This window comes from Vulpes lagopus, chromosome 4, assembly GCF_018345385.1.
Source record: "Vulpes lagopus strain Blue_001 chromosome 4, ASM1834538v1, whole genome shotgun sequence".
Taxonomy (NCBI): Eukaryota; Metazoa; Chordata; class Mammalia; order Carnivora; family Canidae; genus Vulpes; species Vulpes lagopus.
In genome coordinates this window covers 97031883-97055578 of record NC_054827.1, presented here as the reverse complement: position 1 = coordinate 97055578, position 23696 = coordinate 97031883, and the positions used below count along the sequence as shown (strand labels likewise).

The following is a 23696-nucleotide window of genomic DNA, read 5'->3' as shown; positions in this document are numbered from 1 at the left end:
AGATAAAAGAAGTAATCCTTGGTATAAACTATAGAGACTACACAAATAGGAATTTATGTTATCCAACACTTTTCTCTGCAGACAAGAATTTAGATACAGTGAGATGTATTGTTGTCTACTTTTTCCAAGCATCTATACAAAAGCAAAGGAAAAGTGTTGGGAGCTCTGCAAAATAATGTTGAATAATGTTGCTGTACAACTTCCAGAAGAATAATTGCTCTATGAAATGCAAGATAGCACATTACACATCGTCAGAACTGTTGTACTCAAAGAAAATACATGATTATTCTGGGAGATTGATTTAAAAAGCATGGCTCCTTAAATCAAAATATATTTAAAAAACTTGTCCCTTTATTGGGGTACAGTTGACCTAGAAAAAGCTAAACAGATGCAATGTATACTACTTGACGGGTTTTGAGGTGAATATATACACGTGAAACCCTCCCCACAATTTAAACCATAAGCTATCATCTTAAAAATTTCTTTCTTTCTTTCTTTCTTTCTTTCTTTCTTTCTTTCTTCTTTCTTTCTTTCTTTCTTTCTTTCTTTCTTTCTTTCTTTCTTTCTTTCTAACATATAATCTTCCCTTTTAGCAGATTTTATTTATTTATTTATTTATTTTTATTGGAGTTCAATTTGCCAACATAGAGAATAATACCCAGTGCTCATCCCATCAAGTGCCCCCCTCAGTGCTCATCACCCAGTCACTCTCACCCCCCGCCCACCTCCCCTTCCATCATCCCTCGTTCATTTCCCAGAGTTAGGAGTCTTTCATGTTCTGTCTCCCTTTCTGATATTTCCCACTCATTTTTTCTCCTTTCTCCTTTATTCCCTTTTACTATTTTCCACATTCCCCAAACGAATGAGACCATATAATGTTTGTCCTTCTCCAATTGACTTATTTCACTCAGCATAATACCCTCCAGTTCCATCCACGTCGAAGCAAATGGTGGGTATTTGTCGTTTCTAATGGCTGAGTAATATTCCATTGTATACATAAACCACATCTTCTTTATCCATTCATCTTTCAATGGACACCGAGGCTCCTTCCACAGTTTGGCTCTTGTGGACATTGCTGCTATAAACATCGGGGTGCAGGTGTCCCGGCGTTTCATTGCATCTGTATCTTTGGGGTAAATCCCCAACAGTGCAATTGCTGGGTCATAGGGCAGATCTATTTTTAACTCTTTGAGGAACCTCCACACAATTTTCCAGAGTGGCTGCATTTTTAGGCATATAATATAGCATTGCTAAGTATAGGCTCCATGTCTCACAGGAGATCTCTAGGAATTATTTATCTTGCAGAGTTGAACCTTTTTTTCCTATGAACTAAGACCTCTCATTCCCCTGGCAGCCACCATTCTACTCTGTGCTTCTGTGAGCACAACTATTTTAGATTCCTCATAAAAGTGGAATCATGTAGTATTTATTTTTCTGTGTCTGGCTTATTCCACCTAGGATAGTGTCCACTAGGTTCATAGGTTCATCTGTGCTGTCACAAATAGCAGAATTTCCTTATTTTTTTTAAGGCTGAATAATATTATGAAGTGCTCATATTAAACAAAACAAAACAAAACAAAACAAAACCAAAAACAAATGAGGCATTAGGCTTGTTGGCGTTGAGGATGCTTTGCTGCAAGGGCTTCCTGTGACTCCATGGCAACCACAGGTCCTGTTTCTTCCTTTGTGGTCCCAGGGTCAGGAAGCAGTGTAAGTCTTACAGTAGAGCTCTGTGGTGAGAGTAGCCCCACAGGGATAACCACTGGCACTGAGTCACATGTCATGACTTGTATGATGCTCTCTTTGCCTCTTCCACTCTGGGAGGTGTTCAGGGCAACTGTTAATCTCCTTGTTCCTAGGAGAGAAAATTGAAACCCACAGAATCTGAGTGCCTGAGATTGAAAGCCTGGAGCCTGGTGGGTCTTCTGCTGGTATGGGATCTGCCCCTCCATGCCATCTGCCAGGTTGGGTCAGGACAGAAATGGCCAAGTGGCAGCCTAAGAGTCTGGAATCACTGAAACCCATGTTCAGATCCTGTGCTGCTTGTTGGGTCAGGGTTTGGGACTAGGGTTTGGAGATAGCATTCCCCCTTCGCACAGGAATCCTAGTGTTTGATCAGTGTGTCATCCAGCTATTGAATGGAGCCTCATCAGCTAATTCAGGATTTAAACCAGCTCAAGTGCAGTGCAGGAGGCTGGTGGCTTTACTGTCAGTGGAGGATGTTCAGATGAAAGGGAGGGATATTTCCCTCTTGGGTTAAGTAAGTAGATTCTGAACGATGGGGGTGGAGCTCCTATATATACTGCCAGGAACATCCTAATGCCTGAGGCCAGAGAGGCATCTGGGGACCACAGATCCGTCTGCCAACTTTCCAAACTAAAGGCTCGGTCTCTGTGCCTAGTTCTCCACATTACCTCGGCATCTGCAGCAGTATGCAAACCCTGAGGCACAACTACTGAATGCAGGCTGGAATTATGCCTTAGGCTCTCTGGCAGAAGGCTCTGGAAGCAGGGCACTGTGGGTGTGCTGGGAGTGTCAGGAAGGGAGGGCTAGAGGCTGGTATGGGCTTGGGCACCAGGGTGTGTAGGAGACTTGACCACTGTAGACTATCTGGGCTCTGAGTCACCTGAGCTGCAACCCTGAAGGGCTACCGAGGGACGTCCATGTCCTCTTCAGACATGTGGCTGTCCTCTGTGTTTATAACTCCAGGAGCTGGTTGCCAGGTATTTCCTGAAGTAGGCTGGACTGTAGTAGGCCAGGGAGGTTCTTCCTCATGCTTAACTATAATCTGTCTCCCTAATGCCTCGCCTCACTGCTCCGCATTCTCCTATGTAAAGACAAAGTCTGCCTGAGCCTCTGGTGAGCCAGGAGTCAGCCTCAGGGCGGAAGCAAGGAGGAAGGTGTGGGGGAGAGCAGGCCTCACCAGGAGGTGAGGAGAAGTGAGGTCTTGAAGGGCAAATGGTACAAATGATGGCATGAGAGATCCATGTCTTTTGGTCTTCCAATATCATAGGGCATAAAAATGAAGGCTCATCCTTGCCACTCCACCTTGTCATCTTCTCTGAAGGTACTCTGCTCTCTTCCTGTCATCTTTTGTAATTATATCACTATTGAGTTGTGTAATCCCAGCCCCAACTCACATTTTTACATTCTGTGAGCTCAAGAGCAATGTTCATCTCTTACCATTACAAGTCTAGATGGAGTAATGCCAGAGACAGGAAGTGTTCTGTAAACACTTGTTGAATGAATGAAATGAATGAACACTTGAACACTTGACAGGACTATGAAAAGGCTATGTACTTCACTAGGAACCTTAGACTTTATTCTTCCAGCAGTGCAGCTGGATGAGGGCAGAGAGGCCCCATCTGGAGCTGAATAAAGTCAGACTATGTGTGGTGGTGTACTGTCTTCATCTTGGGTTACTGTAATGAACATACCACAGACTGGGTAGCTTAAACAACACACATTTATTTCTCACAAATGTGGATGCTGAGAAATCCAAGATTAGTACATGGGCAGATCTGGTTTCTGTTGAGAACCTGCTTTCTGGTTCATAGACTATATTCTCTCTATGTCCTCACATGGCAGAAAGGGCAGGAGAGCTCTCTTGGGTCTCTATTATAAGGCACTAATCCCATTCATGGAGGGCCTGCTCTCATGACCTAATCTTCCAAAGCTTCAGCTTCCAGATACCATCACTGTGGGGGTTAAGTTTGAACCCCAAACATTCACTGTGTGATGGAGAAGGGACACTGCTCATGGGAATGGGAAAGAGGTAGGATACCTTGTTGCTGTGCAGACTTAGAGAGCCCAGAGTCTTAGCCAGCAGGTGGCCCTGGGATGGAAGCTGAGGAAAGAGATCCACCCTGGGAATGCACATAGCAGCCTCCTTGCCAATCTGCAGGCTGGTCCTTCTGAGTCTCCAAGGAGGACTCCCCTACCTGGCATTGTGCTCCCAGGCAGTGGCTGGCTGCTGCTCAGTGTTGATTACAGTTTGAAACGCCGGCACTTCAGTCCCATGCTGCTACATATGCAGAAATTCCGTTTCACTCTAATGAGGTTTCAGTTGGAATGTTGGAAAGAAGAAAGCCTTTTAATTAGATTGGTAGTAATTGAGCTCCCAAACCACAGAAGCCTTTTTCTCAGAAGCTGAGACACAGATGCAATTAAAAGAAGGAAAACCACCCAAATGGAACACTGGCTAATTTTAAGTCCATTAAAAATAACAACTCCTTAATAAGTTGATGCAATGAATATATGTCCTAAAAGAGTTCACTGATGCTTTCAAATAATATTGGAGATTGAACTGGAACTAGAGTACTCATGCAGTTCAAATATATGGTTCTATCGGGGACCATTTGTTCAGTATGGAGTACAGAGAAATGTTAGCTATATAACTTTTTCCACCAAAAGACTACCATGTTTTATTTTGGAAAATAGGATATATTTTCCCTATCACCAAAATATTTATTTTGGAAATATTTATTTTGGAAAATAGGATATATTTTCCCTGTGCCAAGAAGTGGCAGCTTCTTCTGGACACAACTGTGGTCTAGGACTCTACTGGGATGTTGTCCACTGTCCATTCCCAAGCAGCTCTTTTCTTTCTTTGGGATTCACATACCTAGACCTGCCAATTTCACCTCTCAAATTTGCTCAGAGTGTGAGCTGCTGAGCCAGGGGGCATTGATGCATCAAAGAATCTTTGCCAATTCCTTACATGTTCAACACATTTTTATTTTAATGAGAAACAACATTTATTTCTCATTAGTATCCCTGCTCTCTGACCACGCCCCAACAGATGCCATGTTCTTTCTGCCATTGGGTCTGTTCTCATGTATGCCATCAGTTAATGGGGCCAGATAATTCCTGTTGGAGGAGCTCACAGTCTCCGCTTCTAGGCACGTCTGCTTGGGGGCATTAATAAATATTTTTTTCCTAGAGAGAATGGCAATTGTGAATTTACAGAGTCCTTTAGTTGGGAATTGAGTGCCAAATGCTGAATAACACCATTTCAGTATAAGTATTGCATGAAACTTACTCATTACTCTTGCTGGGCCATGTTGGGCTTGTCCAGCTGTGATAAGACACTGCTTACATCCCAGTTGGAAAGGCTGATGTTGATTAGAATTTTCTTTAGGTTCCTATGCTGGAGCAAAGCTATGGTTAGAGCACAGACCTGCTGGACCCCATCCTTAGGTGGTTTGGAAATGTGGGGAAAAAGACTTTGAGTCAGAAAGATCCAGGTTTGAATAGCTCCTTCATAAAGTTGTGTTACCGTTCTGAAACCTGGTTTACTCATTAGGGCAGAATTTACCTTGCAGGTGTGTGTGGCTAGGCATGCTTCCTGGTAGATGGAAGATGAGAGAAAAGGCAGGCAGATCCACAGTGACCAGGGAGAAATGTAACCCAAACAGCACCATTGGCATACAGCATGGCAGCTTTAACAGGTTATGTTCCCTTTCCTGGGGGAGGGAAGCATGAGATATTTATATTTGTTTAAAACTGTATACATTCTGGTAATAAACTTGACTTTAAAAAAATGGAATTTATTCCCAATTTTATTTTCTTAAGCATATAAATTATTGTAAAGGGTACAAAGGAAAGTAAACTAAATCATTAGCAAGTGTCATCTCTGGATTGTGGGGCTGTGGGGTTTTAATTTTCTTCTTTATACTTCTTCATGTTTTGTAAGTGCTCTATAATAAATGTGCATTACTTTAGAATAAAGAGAAAACCTTAACTCTGGGAAATGCTGCTTAGTGTATTTGGAAGCACTTGGTACCTCCTGATTCCCACACACTCCAGGAGTCCCAGCAGTCCCATTCCTGCATGAATAATGATATCACTCCCTCTTTTGTAAACCATATAAACCATATTTATGGTTCTTTCTTTTTCTTTGAAGGATGAGAAGAACCAAGTTTTAACCACCAACATTTGGCTGCAGATGGTAAGTTGAGACAGTGGCAGTCCTCTCCTGTGGGTCTTTCTGCTCTTGCTTTCCAGATGCCAATTCTTGAAATGCAAGGGAAGCAGAGAGCCTCTGATAAAAGCCAGGGCAGTCCTCGCACTCAAACTAGTGTATGTAAAATAAAATGTCCACTTTTGGATGTTTCTCACTGCATTGTGCAGGGCTCAGTACATGCTTGTATTTCACTCTAGGTTGATTTAAGGAAATTTTATTATTTAATTTTTTTAAAAGATTTTATTTATTTATTTATTCATGAGAGACACACAGAGAGAGAGGCAGAGACATAGGTAGAGGGAGAAGCAGGCTCCCTGAAGGGAGCCCAATGTGGGTCTCGATCCTGGGACTTCAGGATTGTGCCCTGAGCTGAAGGCAGATGCTTAACAGCTGAGGCACCCAGGCCTCCGGACTTAGAGAAATTTTAAAAGCACTTCATGCAAGAAAAGTAGTAAGATTAAGATCTGCATTGTCTGTAGCAAATCTGTAGCATTTCTGTAATCTGTACTGACTGGTCCTAGGGCTCAGGAGACTGCCTCACTCCCCATGCCCTCTGGATGCAAATATGGGTATCCTAGAGAGTTGCCTAAACTAGAGGTCTCCACACTTAGTTTTCTAGTGGCCCCTTCAAAAATTGTGAAGTACTATATTCCATTCATGGATTTTTAACTTGACATCTTAAAATTCTCACCTCAATTTAATGAATTGCAAATGATGTCTCTTCCAGCAACTTATAAACATAGACCTTTGAAAGTAAAACTGTTAGTCTCTATTTTAAGTGGAACCTAAATAACATAATAATTTATGTCTATATTATTCACTTAAGAAATACATGAAGAAGGCCTTCTTTTAACTGCTGGATATTTCACACAGTCCCTGTCTTTGCACTTAAATTGCGATTCCACTTTTCACATAAAATTTTATCCTACTGTAATATAATTTTGTTTGCAGGTCTTTTATTAATCACTGTCTTGATTTTCTCAAATGTAAATATTTACATAAAAATTATTCCTTTAGACAATAAGTGTTAATTTTTTTCTTCTAGATTGATTTAGGATTATGGTGATTCTTCGTACTTAATTAATCAAGGTGACATTCATCTCTCTACCAAAGATGGGGCTTTGTTTTTAATCAATTCATAGATGACTATTTTTTATTACCAGAAATGAGACCCTGATGCAGATTTCATTGTAAATTCTATGACTTTTAAAAATAGATGTAGTAATGTGTTGTTCACAATGAAAGACATTTTGTTACAGCAATGTCAATTAATTCCTTGAACTTCTTCCAGATGACATGCCAAAAATCATATAGTTTTATCAGGGTGTATCAACTGACAGTTTGACTAGTTTCTCTCTCATTCAATTTTGTTGAATGCAAGGAATTAAAGGAATTATAACCCACCTGATCTTTGAAAGTTTTTGTCACCCAATTTTTAGCATAGAGACATTGGTATTTTTCATTGACCTTTTGTTTGCTTCTTGGGTGAGTGTCCCAGGATAGGAGCTGAGATATGGGAAAAATGTCTTTCTTTAGGACAAGACAAGCATGTGGCAATGGAGAGAAAGAAAACATTCGCTTAAATGTGTCCCAGGAGGATGCTTCACTATACATGAGATCCCTCACAGAACCTTTGAGAGATTTCCCTGCAGTATTTAAAGTAACATTCTAGTGAGCACATCCTACCCTAAAGCCTGTGCACATCTGCTTTAGCTTCCCTCCTTTGGTCATGGGCACAGGGTCTGTACTCCTCTTAGAGGTAGGCCCTCCCTCCTGGGAGGAGGTTCCTTCCTGGTCCCTGCCAAGAGCCTTGCTTTCACAACTGTCCTTGTGGCCCCATAATAGTGTCTGCAGGTCATTTTCATTAGCATACAGACAAACCTCAGTTGTCCCCATTAACCCTCAGCAGTGACTCTGGTTTCCTTCTCACCGTTACAGCAAAGTTCCTTTCCCAACCCAGGCCTGCCCCGGACTGTCACCAGTCTATTCACATGCATTCTCAGTTAAACTCAGCCTTGGGGTGAGCAAACTACTAACTCTCAGGTTGCTGAATGCTATCCTATGAATAACATTTTCCCCCAATTGTTTTGTTGAAAATTTTCAAATATACTTAAAAGTTGAATTTATGGTGAGTCTGTATCCTCACCTCTTAGATTCTGTAATTAGCATTTTACAATTCTTGCTTTATTCCATAGTTGGCCATCTATCCATCTTTCTATAGATCTAGCTTATTTTTGAGTTCAGTTCAAAGTAGAATAGCAGACAGTGGTCACTTTCACTTATATGTTTCATGAAGCTCTTTGACTAGGGTGTCTTTCAAGGCAAAAACTTTACATACAAGGCAATGAACAGATCCTAAGTGTACAGCTAGGGAATGCTTTCAGCTCTTGAGTACCATCTCCCTCAGGAAACAGAACTTTGCCATAACCCCAAATGATGTCTGATACCTGCCCTATTCCCACACTCCCTACCAGGGGGTAGAACAACAGTATTGTTTTGCCTTTTCTAGGGATTGATTTTTCCCTCTTATCTTACTGGGTCTCTCAGGAGTGTTTGGGTAGAGTTGATTGGCCCCTCTTTCTTAAAATCGTACTTCACCTAGTGTCTGGAAACCTCTCCTTAGGTTTTTCTCCTAACTCACTCATGACTCCTGAGTTCTCTCTGCTGTCTCTCTTTTTGTTTAAAGATTTTACTTATTTATTCATGAGAGAGAGAGAGAGAGAGACAGAGACATAGACAGGGGGAGAAGTAGGCTCCATGCAGGGAACCCAACGTGGGACTTGATCTTGGGTCTCCAGGATCAGGCCCTGGGCTGAAGGCAGCGCTAAACCACTGAGCCACCTGGGCTGCCAACCTCTGCTGTCTCTTGATGTCTGTCCAGCCATGCCTTGCTCAGGATTTGGAGGGCCCAGTATCCAGACTGAAGACACCATTCAGGAGCTAACAGCACCAACCCAACTTCCTCCCTGGTGTTCCCAATGTGGGCATCTAGTAGGCTCTTGATCCCAGTGTGTTCCAGACCATCCCTTCTTTCCCTTTTACACTTTTCCCCTCCATAGTTAAGAGAAGAAAAAATTCTTCTCTACCCTTTAAAGTTTTCCAGCTGGACTAAGATTGAATTTACTTGAGACAGATTAATAGGAGAAAAACAATAAAATTTTGTTATATGCACATGGAGGCCCAATAATGACATTGAGACATACAGAAATGACCAAAGCAGATAGTTTTTGAACTTTTTAGGCAAAGAGACAATAAATCTGTGAGGAATTGGCAGGACAAAAACCCTTAACTTTGGGAGCTTTATTTAATAAGGAATTCTGAAAGGAATTTGGACTGTGCTAGGAAATTAGTAAAAAGTAACAAGGGTTGTTTCTATTGCCTTTCTGGCTCTAAATTTCCTATCTCTGGTGATAAGGAAGTCTCTTTAGCTTCTGGTAGGGAGACTAACTTTCAGGGGAGAAATTTATTTCCTGCGTTCAGGGGGACAGAGGAGGGTCTGAGTGTCCTTCTTGCACAGACTCTTCTAAATAACTTTTATTTAAAATAATCAGTATGCCCAAAGTGGTACATTTTGGGCAGCCTGCCCTTCAGGCCTATAATAGCTGTCTCTATTTTGATAATTGGTAACTCCATGTATTCATTTGTTCAGATTAGAAGCCTCAGAGTCACCCTTAACTCTTGTCTTTCATGCCCACACCTGATCTGGTAGTTTGACCTTTAGAACAGATCTATACTGACCACTGCATGTGAATACCATTGCTTCCACCCTGGAAAAATTTTTCTGGAATTAATGAATAAAACAAAAAACTCAACCTAGGAACTGAGGGAGGGCTAAGGTATCATGATACAAAATGGAGCCAACTCCAAATAACATCTAAATGCTGTAGTGAAGGTGAAGCTCTGGGAATTCTGAGAGATAATGCAAATGCTTCCTTTTTAGCATAAAACCAGACATTCCCCATATCCTCTATGGTACATAGTGAGAAATACCTAATATGCTCACTGCATGTTAGGTCACAAACAGATTTGTCTTCCTGATGCCTACATTCCTTATCCCCCAGTAAGCAAATGATCTTCAACAGTGTATATGATTTGGAAATATTTTTTCAAAGGGTATTGTTTTCCATGAAAATAGTAACTGCATTATTATTTGTTGCATTGAGTTCGGGGGCACCATAAATAAACATGCTTGCTTTGGAGGATGTCACTGGAGACTTCTAAATTTCTTTCAAGCACAGCTTATTTTTAATTAATTTTTATACTTGCAGAAGTGTATGCAACTTCATTTGTTCTAAAACTCAAATTTGTTATCTCACTTACCTATTCAACTGATCTTTTTGAGTACCTACTATGTAGAAGGCATTGAACTGGGTCATGTGAGAAGGATCCAGAAGTAGATGAGACCCAGTTTCTTCTCCTAAGCCATTTATAATAAGGGTGTGAAATTCACATTCTAACCAAAAGGTTAAAATACTGTGACCAAATGACTCCCTAGAGATATGGCAGGAGGCAAGCTGGTGGTGTGGACCGTGGAGTTCACAGGTGGGGAAAATCTCTGCTTTATAGAAATGGAAGGGAAAGAAGGAAACACTCTTCTAAATGTGAAGATCAACAATATTGTTGTATCCTATTGGCTAATATCTTGTTGAGAATTTTTGCATCCATGTTCATCAGGAATATTGGTCTGTAATTCTCCTTTTGGTGGGGTCTTTGTCTGGTTTTGGAATTAAGGTGATGCTGGCCTCATAGAACGAGATTGGAAGTATTCCATCTCTTTCTATCTTTCCAAACAGCTTTAGTAAAATAGGTATGGTTTGGTTTCTTCTTTAAAGGTTTGATAGAATTCCCCAGGGAAGCCATCTGGCCCTGGACTTTTGTGTCTTGGGAGTTTTTTGATGACTGCTTCAATTTCCTCCCTGGTTATTGGCCTGTTCAGGTTTTCTATTTCTTCCTGCTCCAGTTTTGGTAGTTTGTGGGTTTCCAGAAATGTGTTCATTTCTTCTAGATTGTCTAATTTATTGGTGTATAGCTGTTCATAATATGTTTTTTAAATAGTTTGTATTTCCTTGGTGTTGGTAGTGATCTCTCCTTTCTCATTCATGATTTTATTAATTTGAGTCTTCTCTCTCTTATTTTTAATAAGGCTGGCTAATGGTTTATCTATCTTATTAATTCTTTCAAAGAACCAACTCCTGGTTCTGTTGATCTGTTCCACAGTTCTTCTGGTCTCGATTTCATTGAGTTCTGCTCGAATCTTTATTAACTCTCTTCTTCTGCTGGGTGTAGGATCTATTTGCTGTTTTTTCTCCAGCTCCTTTAGGTGCAAGGTCAGCTTTTGTATTTGAGTTCTTTCCAGTTTTTGGATGGATGCTTGTATTGCGATGTATTTCCCCTCAGGACTGCTTTTGCTGTATCTCAAAGATTTTGAATGGTTGTATCTTCATTCTCATTAGATTCCATGAATCTTTTTAATTCTTCCTTAATTTCCTGGTTGACCCTTTAATCTTTTAGGAGGATGGTCCTTAACCTCCACGTGTTTGAAATCCTTCCAAACTTCTTGTTGTGGTTTAGTTCTAATTTCAAGGCTTTATGGTCTGAGAATATGCAGGGGATGATCCCAATCTTTTGGTATCAGTTCAGACCCGATTTGTGACCCAGTATGTGGTCTGGAGGAAGTTCCATGTGCACTTGAGAAGAATGCATATTCAGTTGTGTTTGGATGTAAAGTTCTGTAGATATCTGTGAAATCCATCTGGTCCAGTGTATTATTTAAACCTCTTGTTTTTTTGGAGATGTTGTGCTTAGAAGACCTATCGAGTGTAGAAAGCGCTAGATTGAAGTCACCAAGTATAAGTGTATTATTATCTAAGTATGTCTTAACTTTGGTTATTAATTGATTGATATATTTGGCAGCTCCCACATTCAGGGCATATATATTGATGATTGTTAAAAGTCCTCTGGTTGGATAGATCCTTTAAGTATGATATAGTGTCCCTCTTCATCTCTCACTACAGTCTTAGGGATAAATTTTTGTTTATCTGATTTATGGTTGGCTACCCCTGCTTTCTTTTGAGGACCATTTGAATGGTAAATGGTTCTACAACCTTTTATTTTCAGGCTGTAGGTGTCCTTCTGTCTAAAATGAGTCTCTTGTAGACAGAAAATAGATGGGTCTTGCTTTTTTATCCACTCTGACACCCTGTGCCTTTTGATGGGGTCATTAAGCCCATTCACGTTCAGACTTACTATTGAAAGATATGAGTTTAGTGTCATCATAATACTTATTCAGTCCCTGTTTTTGTGGATTGTTCCATTGGACTTCTTCTTTTTTTTTAATTTTTTAAATTTTATTTATGATAGAGAGAGAGAGAGAGAGGCAGAGACACAGGCAGAGGGAGAAGCAGGCTCCATGCACCGGGAGCCTGATGTGGGATTCGATCCCGGGTCTCCAGGATCGTGCCCTGGGCCGAAGGCAGGCGCCAAACTGCTGCGCAACCCAGGGATCCCCATTGGACTTCTTCTTAAAGAGGAATTTTAAGAGTCCCCCTTAAAATTTCTTACAGAGCTGTTTTGGTGGTCACATATTCTTTCAGTTCCTGCCTATCTTGGAAGCCCTTTATCTCTCCTTCTATTCTGAATGAGAGCCTTGCTGGATAAAGTATTCTTGGCTGCATGTTCTTCTCATTTAGGACCCTGAATATATCCTGCCAGCCCTTTATGCCCTCCAGGTCTCTGTGGAGAGGTCTGCTGTTAACCTAATATTTCTCCCCTTAAAAGTTAGAGATTTCTTGTCTCTTGCTGCTTTAAGGATCTTCTTTTTGTCTTTGGAATTTGCAAGCTTCACTATTAAATGTCAAGGTGTTGAGCAGTTTTTATTGATTTTAGCGGGGGGGATCTCTGTATTTCCTGGATCTGAATGCCTGTTTCCCTTCCCAGATTAGGAAAGTTTTCAGCTATGATTTGTTCAAATACATACTCTGTTTCAAATACATCTCTGTCCCTTTCGGCACCCTAAGGAACCCCAATTAAATGTAGATTTTTCTTCCTTACGCTGTGTTTGATTTTCCTTAATCTATCCTCATGATCTTTTTTTTTTTTTTTTTTCCCTCATGATCTTTTAATTGGTTTTCTCTTTTTTCCTCAGTTTCCCTCTTTGCCATCAACTTGTCTCCTATGTCACTCACTCGTTCTTCCACCTCGTTAACCCTCGTTGTTAGAACCTCTAGTTTGGATTGCATCTCATTTAATTGATTTTTAATTTCTGCCTGATTATATCTAAATCTGCAGTCATGAAGTCTCATGATTCCTTTATGGTTTTTTTTCAAAGCTACCACTAGCTTTATAATAGTGCTTCTGAATTGGCTTTCTGACATTGAATTATAATCCAAATTTTGTAATTCTGTGGGAGAGACGACTGCTTCTGATTATTTCTTTTGAGGTGAGGTTTTCCTTCTTGTCATTTTGCTCAGTGCAGAGTGGCCAAAAACAAGTTGTACTGGGAAAAGGAGAAAAAGAGAGAAGAGAAGGAAGAAAAAAAAATAAGGAAAAAAAAAAAAAGAAAAAGAAAAGGAAGAAAAGAAAAAAGAAAAAAGGAGGGGGGCGGAGGCAAACAGAAATCAAAAAACAAAAAACAAGGGGAGTATCCTCTGATTCTGTATACTGTAAATCCCTCGACTTCCCCTGGAACTTTCCAGTGCTGCTGGGTCAATAATTTGTTTTTACCCTGTTGGTCGAGCTGGTCATCTGGGGTAGGGGCCTGCTGTGCTGGTTTTCAGGTGTTAGCACTTGGGGGAGCTGCTCAGCCCCCTGCCTGGTGCAGGGCTCAGTGAGTAATGTTTACCCTGTTTATTTGAGGCTCAGTGGGGGTTGTTTACCCCGTGAGGCCCCAGGAGGAGCAACCACAGTGGTGGGGCCAGCTCTGGAGCCCTGGATTCAGCTCCTGCAGTAACTTCGGAGCTTTAGGTCTGCAGGGGCCTGGAGGCTCCGGGGCGGAGCCGCTGATCTGCTCAGCCTGGGGGCAGGAGTGTCCTTGCTGTCCTGGCCCTCCCGGCCTCTGCCTGTCCCAGGGGGGAGGCCGGATCCTGGGCTGTGTCCCAGGCGCCCTGTGCTCCCGGGCCTGCGCTGGTGGAATCACGCTCCCGCCCGAAGCCCCTTTTGCTGGGAGCCTCTCCCGGAGCCGCCTCTGAGTTGCCCCCGGACCTGCAGAGTGCCAGCTGCAGCCCTTTAGGGAGCTCGGCACACTCTCCCCGGGGTACAGGTGTCTGTTAGTGTCCCAGGGAGCCTGAGGGCATCCCCGCCCTCCTGGGGTCCTGCTGTAACTCCCTGTGAGCCCCTTTCTGTCGGGATGGTTGGTGAAGCTCCTGCTTCTCCAGGTGGGGCTTTCCTGTCCTGGGGACACTTGCCCTGGCCTTAGCCCGGCTCCTCGCAGGGCCCTTCCCCCTTGGAGGCCTTTTGTTTCTTCATTTCTTTCTTCCCCATCTTCCTACCTTGATAGAAGCGTGAACTCTTCTCACTGTAGCCTTCCAGCTGTTCTCTAAATCTCAGGCCACATTCGTAGGTTTTCAGGATGATTTGAAGGTTATCTAGGTAATTTGGTGGGGATAGGTGACTTGGGGACCCTACTCTTCTGCCATCTTGCCCCGCCTAGAAAACATTTATATTTACTGATTTATTATAAAGAATACTGGCCAGGAAACATTATATGGTCTCATTCATTTGGAGAATATAAAAAATAGTGAAAGGGAATAAAGGGGAAAGGAGAAAAAAAAAGTGGGAAATATCAGAAACAGAGACTGAACATGAAAGACTCCTAACTCTGGGAAACGAACTAGGGATGGGGGAAGGGGAGGAGGGCAGGGGGTTGGGGTGACTGGGTGGTGGGCACTGAGGTGGGCACTTGACGGGATGAGCAGTGGGTGTTATTCTTTATGTTGACAAATTGAACACCAATAAAAAATAAATACATTAAAAAAAAGAATACTGGTCAGGAACAACTGAATGGAAGAGATGCATAGGGCAAGGTGTGGGGAAGGCACAGCTTTTCTGCTCTCCATGGGCTAGTAACTCTCCTAGCACCTGGATATGTTCACCTTGTTGTTCAGGAGTTTTTATAACACAGTCTCCATTCTCTCCCTGGATATTAAGGTTGGGTGGGGCTGAAAGTTCCCACCCTTTAATCAAAGCTTGGTCTTTGTGATGACCAGCTGCATGCTGGCAACCTGAGGTGATCTAGAGGTCCCTTCCTAAGTCACCTCATCTCATTGGAATAACTTTTAGTATGCTCAGAAGGGGCTCTGTATGAATAATAAGAGACACTTCTATCCTCAGGGAATTCCCCTGGTTTTAGAAGGCCTGTGCCAAGAACATGTGTACTTAAAAAGAAAAAGCAAAGAAAATGTTCCCTTTCTTCTCTCTCACTCCCCTGCTATAAATATCTCATGCATGTGCATTCACACATACTTCAAAAGTTTCCTTGGGTTCAAGGCAGGTGCTAATGAGGCCAGTTCTCAGATCCATGGAAGAATTGGGGTTCCTGTGGTGTGTTTCAGATACAGGGCCCCTTCCTCCCTTGTGTATCCCCATAATAACCCTATATAATTAGGTCTTGAAGATTTAATGAGGAAAGATCCCACAGAAATGGGAAGAGAAAGAAAAGAATAGACTCTTCTAGGTGATCTGGGAGTATTGCTCTGATAATAACTCCAGGTAGAGGATCAAAATAGAACTGAATGCCTAGACACCCAGTTGGTGTCCAGAGAATCAGATAATTTGTTTTTGGTGTAAAAGACAGCATGTACTTAGTGTCAGAAAACTCCATACATATGTGTTTTGAAAATTCTTCCAGTCAACTATTTTGATCTTAGATGAAAAAAAATGGGCCTCATTTCTAGGTTGACACTTATTATCAGGTACCAAACAGTTTGGTTGATGCCCAGGCATTCCTGCAAACCAGTTTCAACAATTCTGGCTCCCTGGTACTGTCCTTTCCCTTCTCATCCTTCTCCTCCCCTGTCCTCCACTAACCAACCACATCAAGTAGAAATATCAGTGGGGTGACTTTCCATCCTAAATGCCCCAGACGATTCTTCAGCACATTATACATCAACAACTCTTCTTTCGCAGAAGCTCATGGCTGTAAAGTGACATTACTCACAGGCTGTTGGCTCTCATCTGACTTCAGATGGCCCCAGAAGTGGGACAGCCTTTCCGGATGCTTTTCTGTTCTCTCTAAAGGATGGTGAGATCTCTGGGACATGCACTGTGATCCACTGCCTGTGGGCTGCAATTCCCAAATCTCAACAGCTTTGAAAATTAAAGGGTTTTTGTTTTCCTTGATGTTGTGTTTGTAACTTTGCATCAAACTCATGGGGTTTAAAATCAAACTGAAATAGATATTAGTGGGGGCATTTATTTTTCTGACTTAGTGTCAGTATGCATGTTTTCCTGCAGAAATAATAGTATGTTTGATTATGGAGAGTTGCCTCAGTCCTAACTAGATATGTTGCATCACATACCTTTCTAAGTCTGAGAAGGTCTGAGCTCCAGAGTACAAGTGGCCCCAAGGAGACCACATATAGGATGGGGCCTTTACTGGGGTCTGCCCTGATTGTGGCATATTTATAGGAGCTGCTGAGTCCAAATGGGCCAGCCTTGCAACCCTGGCTTGGTGATGCTATTTGTATAGCAGCTGTAGGTGGGAACCTTTACAGAGCTAGTGGACCCCAGGTCGGACTGGGGTGTGTGGTCCTGGGACAAGGGACCCCAGGTATGGAAATGCACCTGTGCTGGTGTATTTATGTCTATTTCCTCAGTCCTCATCTGCACCCTTGTCTTGATTCAGTGTTTTACCATCAAACGAGTGTTTGCATTTTGGGGTTGTGGCATCAGAAGCACTATTCCTACATGAAAATAAGAACTCCATTCCAAAAACACACCCTCCTTAGAAGGTTCTGAGAGGTTCCCTAGCAGCTGTACAAAATTGTTTCATGGAAATAAATATTCTTCATTTTTCCAGCTTAGTTCTTTTCCTATGGAAATACGTGAATTTATTTTTCCTGAGTGTCCCTTCAGTGGAGAACTTTGAAAGCAAAACAGTTACTCATTTGGCTAGGAAAAAACCCATCTGCTGTGGGAGGGGAAGGCTTGGGGGCATGCAGTGGACCGGAATTAGCTTTAATGCTACTGTCTGAATGTGGTCATGGTGACAGCAGGATCTTAAATGTGGTTTTTATGCTATTCATGGTCATTTAAGAAGAGATTATTTAATTCCCAGTTTCCTTATATTTTGTAGATAACAATTCACTTATGTAAATAAGTATCTGGATCTTTTTTTGGCTTTGAATGTAACTAATAATCTCCCTTAAGAAACATTAGTAGACAGGAAAACAAAGTGCTACTAATGTCATTTGTCTGTGTCAGTCTTGGACAGATCACTATTTACAATGGAATATGTCAGAATATCCAGGCGTGAAGACTGTTCGTTTCCCAGATGGCCTGATTTGGAAGCCAGACATTCTTCTCTATAACAGGTAAGCACATTGGACAAAAGGAAGAATGATTTTATTCTTGCATACATGTAACAACCAAGTATATTTGAGTATTTTATAGAAACATCAGACACATTATCTGTAATTTGGGATCATTGCTGCCCATGATGCTTTGTGAATGGCCAGGCATTTGAGAAGCATTCTGTCCCCTTCTCCCATGTTCTCTGCCTTGGCATGCAGGCTTGCGTTACTTAGCACTCTCCCTGTGATGGCCATGTTTATGGGGCTGTGCATTATAGGTACATATATACTTTTATGCATAATGACACTGAGGCATTTTTGCATGTGTAAGTACCTTTGCACATGAATGGTAGGATTATTGTCACAACATAAGTTTCTGGCCCATAGCATGCATGACTGGAATCCACTGTTTGAACACAAGTTCTTATTTAATGCATTCCCCAGTGTGCATTGGGAAAGCCCTGCTGCCTGTAGCTGAGTGCATGAGGATTGTCACCTCTAGCTTTGCTTGGAAGCTTGTGACGCAGGTCAAGTACTTGACCAAAAGGCATATGACAGTCATATTCTAATAGTCCTGCTCCTGATGTCAAGAAATGAGGGGTTCATCAGTAATCCAGTAGAGTCTGATTTGTAGACCAGATGCCCAAAAGGCAAATATACAGGCAGGGTAAATTTCTAGAAGCACTAAGATTTTTGGCTAAATTACATATTCAAAATAAGGGGATCCAGACCATCCCTTCCCAGTAAGATCTAGAATCTGATGACAAACTTAATATAAAAGAAATATATTTCCTAGTAGTGACTGCTGTCTTTGGTCCTACCTGGAAGAGAAGACAGAAGCCCCATGCCTTCTTGATTTAGGAAATAGTGTGACCATTAGCCACTCCCCATGATTTTCAGGGACCAGCTGATGTGTTTGTCCTACACTGCTTTTAGGGGGCTGGGTGATTCTTTATCTTGTACTGACTTTTAATTCTCTTTCTTACTGGTGATTACATTTCATTGGGATCATTGGGCCTGTTTCTAGAAGAATATTATTCTCTCCTTATTTGCTGCCACTTTTCAGCTTCTTAAGTTCTGATGCTTGACCTTTGCAATATGTATAAAGTCCGAGTCAGTGATACCCTACTGAATAGGTGGAGCACATGGAATCCCATGGCTCACTTTGGATCATCAGTTTGCCAGTGCTGCCAGAATAAAATACCACAGATTGAGTGACTGAAACAACAAAAATTTGTTTTCTCACAGAAATGTATTTTCTTTTGGAGGCTGGAAGTCCAAGATTAAGGTGTTAGCAGATTTGGTTTCTTTTGAGTCTCCTCTCCTGTAACCTGTAGAAGTCCATCTTCTCCCTGTGTCTTAACATGGTCTTCCTTCTGTGAATGTCTGTGTTCTCTAATCTCTTCTTGTGAGGACAACTGTCATATTGGATTAGGGCCCACCCTAATGACCTCATTTTAACTTAGCTTCCTCTTTAAAGAATTTCCAAATACAGTCACACACTCACATACTGAGGTATGCTAAGATATGAACTAGGCCTTCAGCATGTGAATTGGGGGTGGGGGACAAGTTCATCCCCTAATAAGTGGCATTGCTGTTGACTGCTTAAGGACAACGAGCTCTTACAATGAGAATTGGAGAAGTCTGGGTGTGATCTTAGCTATAATATTTACTATGTGTATAACTGTTAAGTCTCAGACTTCTCCTTTGCAAAATGGAGGAGATGCCAGCTTCACAGAGTTTGGAAAGGATAACCCTGAGGATGTACTTAGCATGCTTAGAGTGAGTGGTACTTGGCAAAGATCAAATGTCAGTGGTACATTTACAGGCATGGTATTGAGCATCTCTGCTTGGAGTAAGATGGTATGACAATTTAGAAAGAACTGTCAGTGGTTTTGCATTGTTAATTTAGTTCTTTTTCATTTGAAGTCGAGAATAAATACTACAATGTGGTAAAATCTTAATGGGCTAGAGAGATGGTTCTTATGGCTTATGGGACTTCACACCCTAATAAATACAGTGTTTGTTGATTCTAATGTTCTAGCTAATGAAGAGTTACCAAGTATTCTATATAAACTGAATTTCAATGAGCAAAGGTACAGTCTCCACCTGCTGTCCCCAGGGAGCAGGCCCTCAGAAGTAATAATACCCCCCACATGTCTGACCCACCCAGTGGTCCCAGAACCCGTTTCCTCTCATGTTTCCCCTTGAGTTCTGACTTTTTTTTTCCTTCCTCTTTTCCGCATCTCCTTATTGGCCACATCTGTTGGCTTCCATCATGGAATCTGTAGAGGCTGCCTCTTGTGATTATTTTTTCTGAGAAATGGGATGTAGAATCTCCTTTCTGAAGTAACTGCTAAATATATGGCTTGCATGTCCACAAAACCGTGGTGTAGCATAAGCAGGTTATAGAATGTATTCGAAGCCAGTCATAGACATGGTGTTATTTATCTTTTGCTGCTTGACAGACTACCCTGAATTTAGTGTCTTAAAAAAATGTATGCATTATTACTTCTCACCATGCTGTGGGCTGATTGGACCCATGTGGCTGCCTGTCTGTGTATGTGAGTTGTTGGCCAAAAGCAGTGGCCTGGGAGCTGCAGTGTGGAGGGTTGCACCCCCATGGCTGGCAGTGATGGCAGCTGTTGGTGGGAGCTCCACTGGGGCTGTCACTTGTGCCACTCAGCTTCCTCTAGGAGCCTTTTCCACTTGGCACAGGCATCCCTCAGTGTGGTGTCAGGGAGTACTCAGAGAGGAAGGAAATGAGGGCCACCAGGCTCTGTAGGCCTTCAGACTTAAGACTCCCATAGAAGCCCCTTCACTACACTCTGTTAAACAGAATAGGCAGGGACACAGCCTGGATCAGGGGAGCAGAAGTCAACCTCCCCTCTCCAGGGCATATAGGGAGAGAGGGAAAGGAAGACAAAGATGTGCTCTATGGAAGGAAAGTGATGAAGCAGGAAAGCCAAATTAGAGAGTTGGGGGAAGGGATGAAGGACCAAAACAGACATTTGTAATGAAGGAGCACTCAGCACCGTGGAGGGACCTGTAGGAGGAAGAGAGAGCACAAGAGGCAAGCATAGAGAGTTACTAAACACAAAGAGATCACCTTTCTCCCTGCCTCCATTCACTGGTTTTTCCCTGTGTCTAGACACAAGTCACATGGCCTTGCCCCAAAGGTGGGAGTGGCCTGGCCCACCCCCTGCTGCTGCCTCTTACACCTGCTGCTTCAGGGCTCTTTCCTACTAGTAGGACTGAGCCCTACTACTGTCTGGGCTCTTTCCTACTACAGGACATCTTCATGAGCTCTCCCCTGTTAAAGTGGAATGCTGTAATTTGGGATCATTGCTGCCCATGATGCTTTGTGAATGGCCAGGCATTTGAGAGGCCTTCTTTCATCCCTTGGACCTCATCTTGGCACCCTATCCCACTGAGTTCTTGGTGTGTCTCTCTGTCAAGCTCTGTCACAAAAAGAGATTCATGTCCCCCGTAGCACATGGGGTCAGCCACTTCTCCTGGGGGTCTAGAGAGTGCTTAATATTTGTGCATGGACAGGATGGAAGGAGGAAGGGAGGATACAGGAATTAAGAGGAGGAGGGAAGAGGTCAGGTGACATGGGTACTGCTAAGTGCAGCAAGAGAAGAAAGAAATTATATTGGCAAGCTGGAAAACATGAACCTGTGACTGAGCCAAAAAAATTGACACAGGAAGTAGAAAAAACAGGCTTGAATTTGATAGGATCCTGACCTTCTGATAGTCTGTTATTGGGGATTTTGAAAGATGTTGAGCTTAATATTTTCTGCCAGCTTCAGGCACTCTAAATGGTACATTCTCTCAGTAGGCTTTTGTGATGGTTCATTAATATGTTGTGTTTGCAGCGGGAGCTTTTCCTTAAGAAGGGGGATATGCCATCACTCTGTGTACACCATGGTTTTGAAAGGAGCATTGATTCAGGTCAGGGGAAGAAGCATCACAAACATGTCCATCACATTTCTTGCTCTTTTTGGCTTGATAATGGAGTCCAAGTGTGAGCCACTAATGGTTTTGGGGATATAATATATTTTCTGTGCTTTCAGGAGGCTGGGTCATTGTAAAACAGCCATCTCTGCATCGTTTCTGGGATGGGCTGCTTTATTTTCCTGATGGATGGTGAACAAGTTTCAATGCTGCCAGCCAGCTGGCCAGGTTCCTCTGAGGAGAGGACGGGTGCTGATAAAAGCATCCCTGCCAGATGATGATTCCAGTGTTTTCTTGGTTGTTTTATTCTGCTTTACTTTAAGCCTTAGATCAAGGGTTTTTCTGAACATGGTCTTACTCAGAGTGAGTAGCATTGTGGCTAGCTTTTCATGATTTTCCCATTTGGACAGAATGAAAGGCATCATTCATATCAGCAGGTGGCTGGTGGAAGAAAGCCTGAGCCACAGTGACACCTCGGTTTTCCCTGCACTGTGTAGCCACAGGCCAGTACCTCAGCCTCTCTGGGCTTCTCCATTCTTGAGCTGTTCATTCAGTAGTAATAGTAGAATCTTTGTTATTCATGGACCAAGTGTACACTGATAGCCAGAGCCTCAAGCCTCAAGCCAGGCTGCTAATGCTTAGTATAGGCAGCTATCAGGGCCTTGGGCCTGAGAAGGACAGCTGTCGACATGTTTAGCTACAGAACAGATGAGTTGAACACTCACATTTCAGTTGTTGTCACCTTGGCCTGATTGAGGTTCCAATCCTGGCTGTTGATGTGGAAGACAAAAGTGATGTGAGTAGGAAGGAGAGCATCATAAAGACTAAGTGGGTTTCTCAGTGAAAGCAGAGAGGAGACAGGCAGGTAGCAAAGGTAACAGAGAAGAGCCAGGATCTACATCCTTGTGAGTGACCATAGCCCCATTGTGGGCTTCATGTGTTATCATATCAGTGCACATATGGAATGGGGTCTTAGGGAGAAAATCTCTTATTCAGTGTTGTCATGTTAATGCCTTTTGAAGAAAGTTAATGACTTGGTGCTCAAGGGCCATAATGCAATCATGGCTGGCCTAGGAGTGGGGCTCAGGGCAGGAGGCCATGAGTAGCAGCTCTTGGATGCAGCAGGAATCTCCAGTTGAGCAAAGGTAATTTTACAGCTTTGGACCTCCTAGAGAAGGAGGTTTTAGGATGTGCTGTTATAGCATTATCTGCATCATCAAACATTGAGACCTAATCTGGAGGGAGGCTATTTCTAACAAGGTGTGGTAGGAAGAAAGTAAAGTGGTTACCTGGTTTCAAGAAGTAAGTGGAACTGGGTAACCTATGTGTGTATATCCAAAACTATCCTCTGAACTGTCTGCCCAAACCTCCCCTCTTTTACACCTGTCCCTTTGATGTTTGTTTTTAATTTGTTCATTCACTGAACCAATATTTAGCAAAGGCTTATGTGCTGCTACCACACCCTGACCTAGGATCCAAGGACACAGCAGCAATTAAGCCAGACAAAAATCCCTGCACTCTAGAGAAAGGGAGAGAACCATGGGTAGGACATGAGGCTAACAGAAGGTCCAGAAGGAGGTGGAGGAACAAGTCATATGGCATCAGGGAGGTTCTTGACAGAAAGAACAAGTGCACAAAGCCTGTCAGGAAAGGTGAAAAGCCTTGATATTTGAAGACAAGACAGACAAGAGAACAATGACCGGGTGGCCTATGGCATGCTATGTGTGTGGTCACATGCACCTTCCAAGTTAGCAGAAACTGTCTGAATCTGTCATGGTCTTTGAACTACTTTTCAATTCTGTAAGTTCTAGGAAATGTATAGTAATGCAAATGACTCCAGTGTATAGGGAAGCAGATGGGTTTTGTCTGGTAGTCTGATTCCTCCGCTAACAGATCTGATCTGCATTCATGATTGCCTTTGACATGTCCACGTTTTGGATGTTCCTTGGAATTGGTTTTTGACACCTTGCCTTTTCCCTCATTAATTAATGACTTAAAAACTTTCACACATGTTCATTTTATGTTTTGTGAAAGTGTCATACTTTAATCTTTGAAAAAATTGTATCTTTTTTGATCACCCTGAGACAGGAACATATCATCTGGGTCTGTCCAGCAACACAAGGAGTGTTCTAGTGTGGCTGGAGTATGTGGGTAGAGGAGGTCAGAGACACAGCAGGGTGTGGCCCAGGTCTTGGAGGTCTTGGCTTTTATCATGAGTGAGATGGAAGAGGCTCTCATCCTTTCTGTAGAATTTCATTTCTTTTTTA

General features: G+C 42.4%; 1 protein-coding gene across 4 annotated transcripts in view; it reads left to right on the top strand.

The window, feature by feature from the left end:
* The window catches only part of CHRNA7 (cholinergic receptor nicotinic alpha 7 subunit), a 128424-nt gene that overhangs the window by 44507 nt on the left and 60221 nt on the right, over positions 1 to 23696 (top strand). For 2 of the 4 annotated variants that reach the window (XM_041753781.1, XM_041753779.1), the window contains exons 3-4: positions 5906 to 5950; positions 17384 to 17493. The exons of 1 other annotated variant lie outside the window; for it this stretch is intronic. In XM_041753781.1, the coding sequence (XP_041609715.1) occupies positions 5906 to 5950; positions 17384 to 17493 (155 nt within the window). The remainder of the gene's footprint in view (positions 1 to 5905; positions 5951 to 17383; positions 17494 to 23696) is intronic. One more of the 4 variants, XM_041753780.1, reaches the window with a different exon arrangement.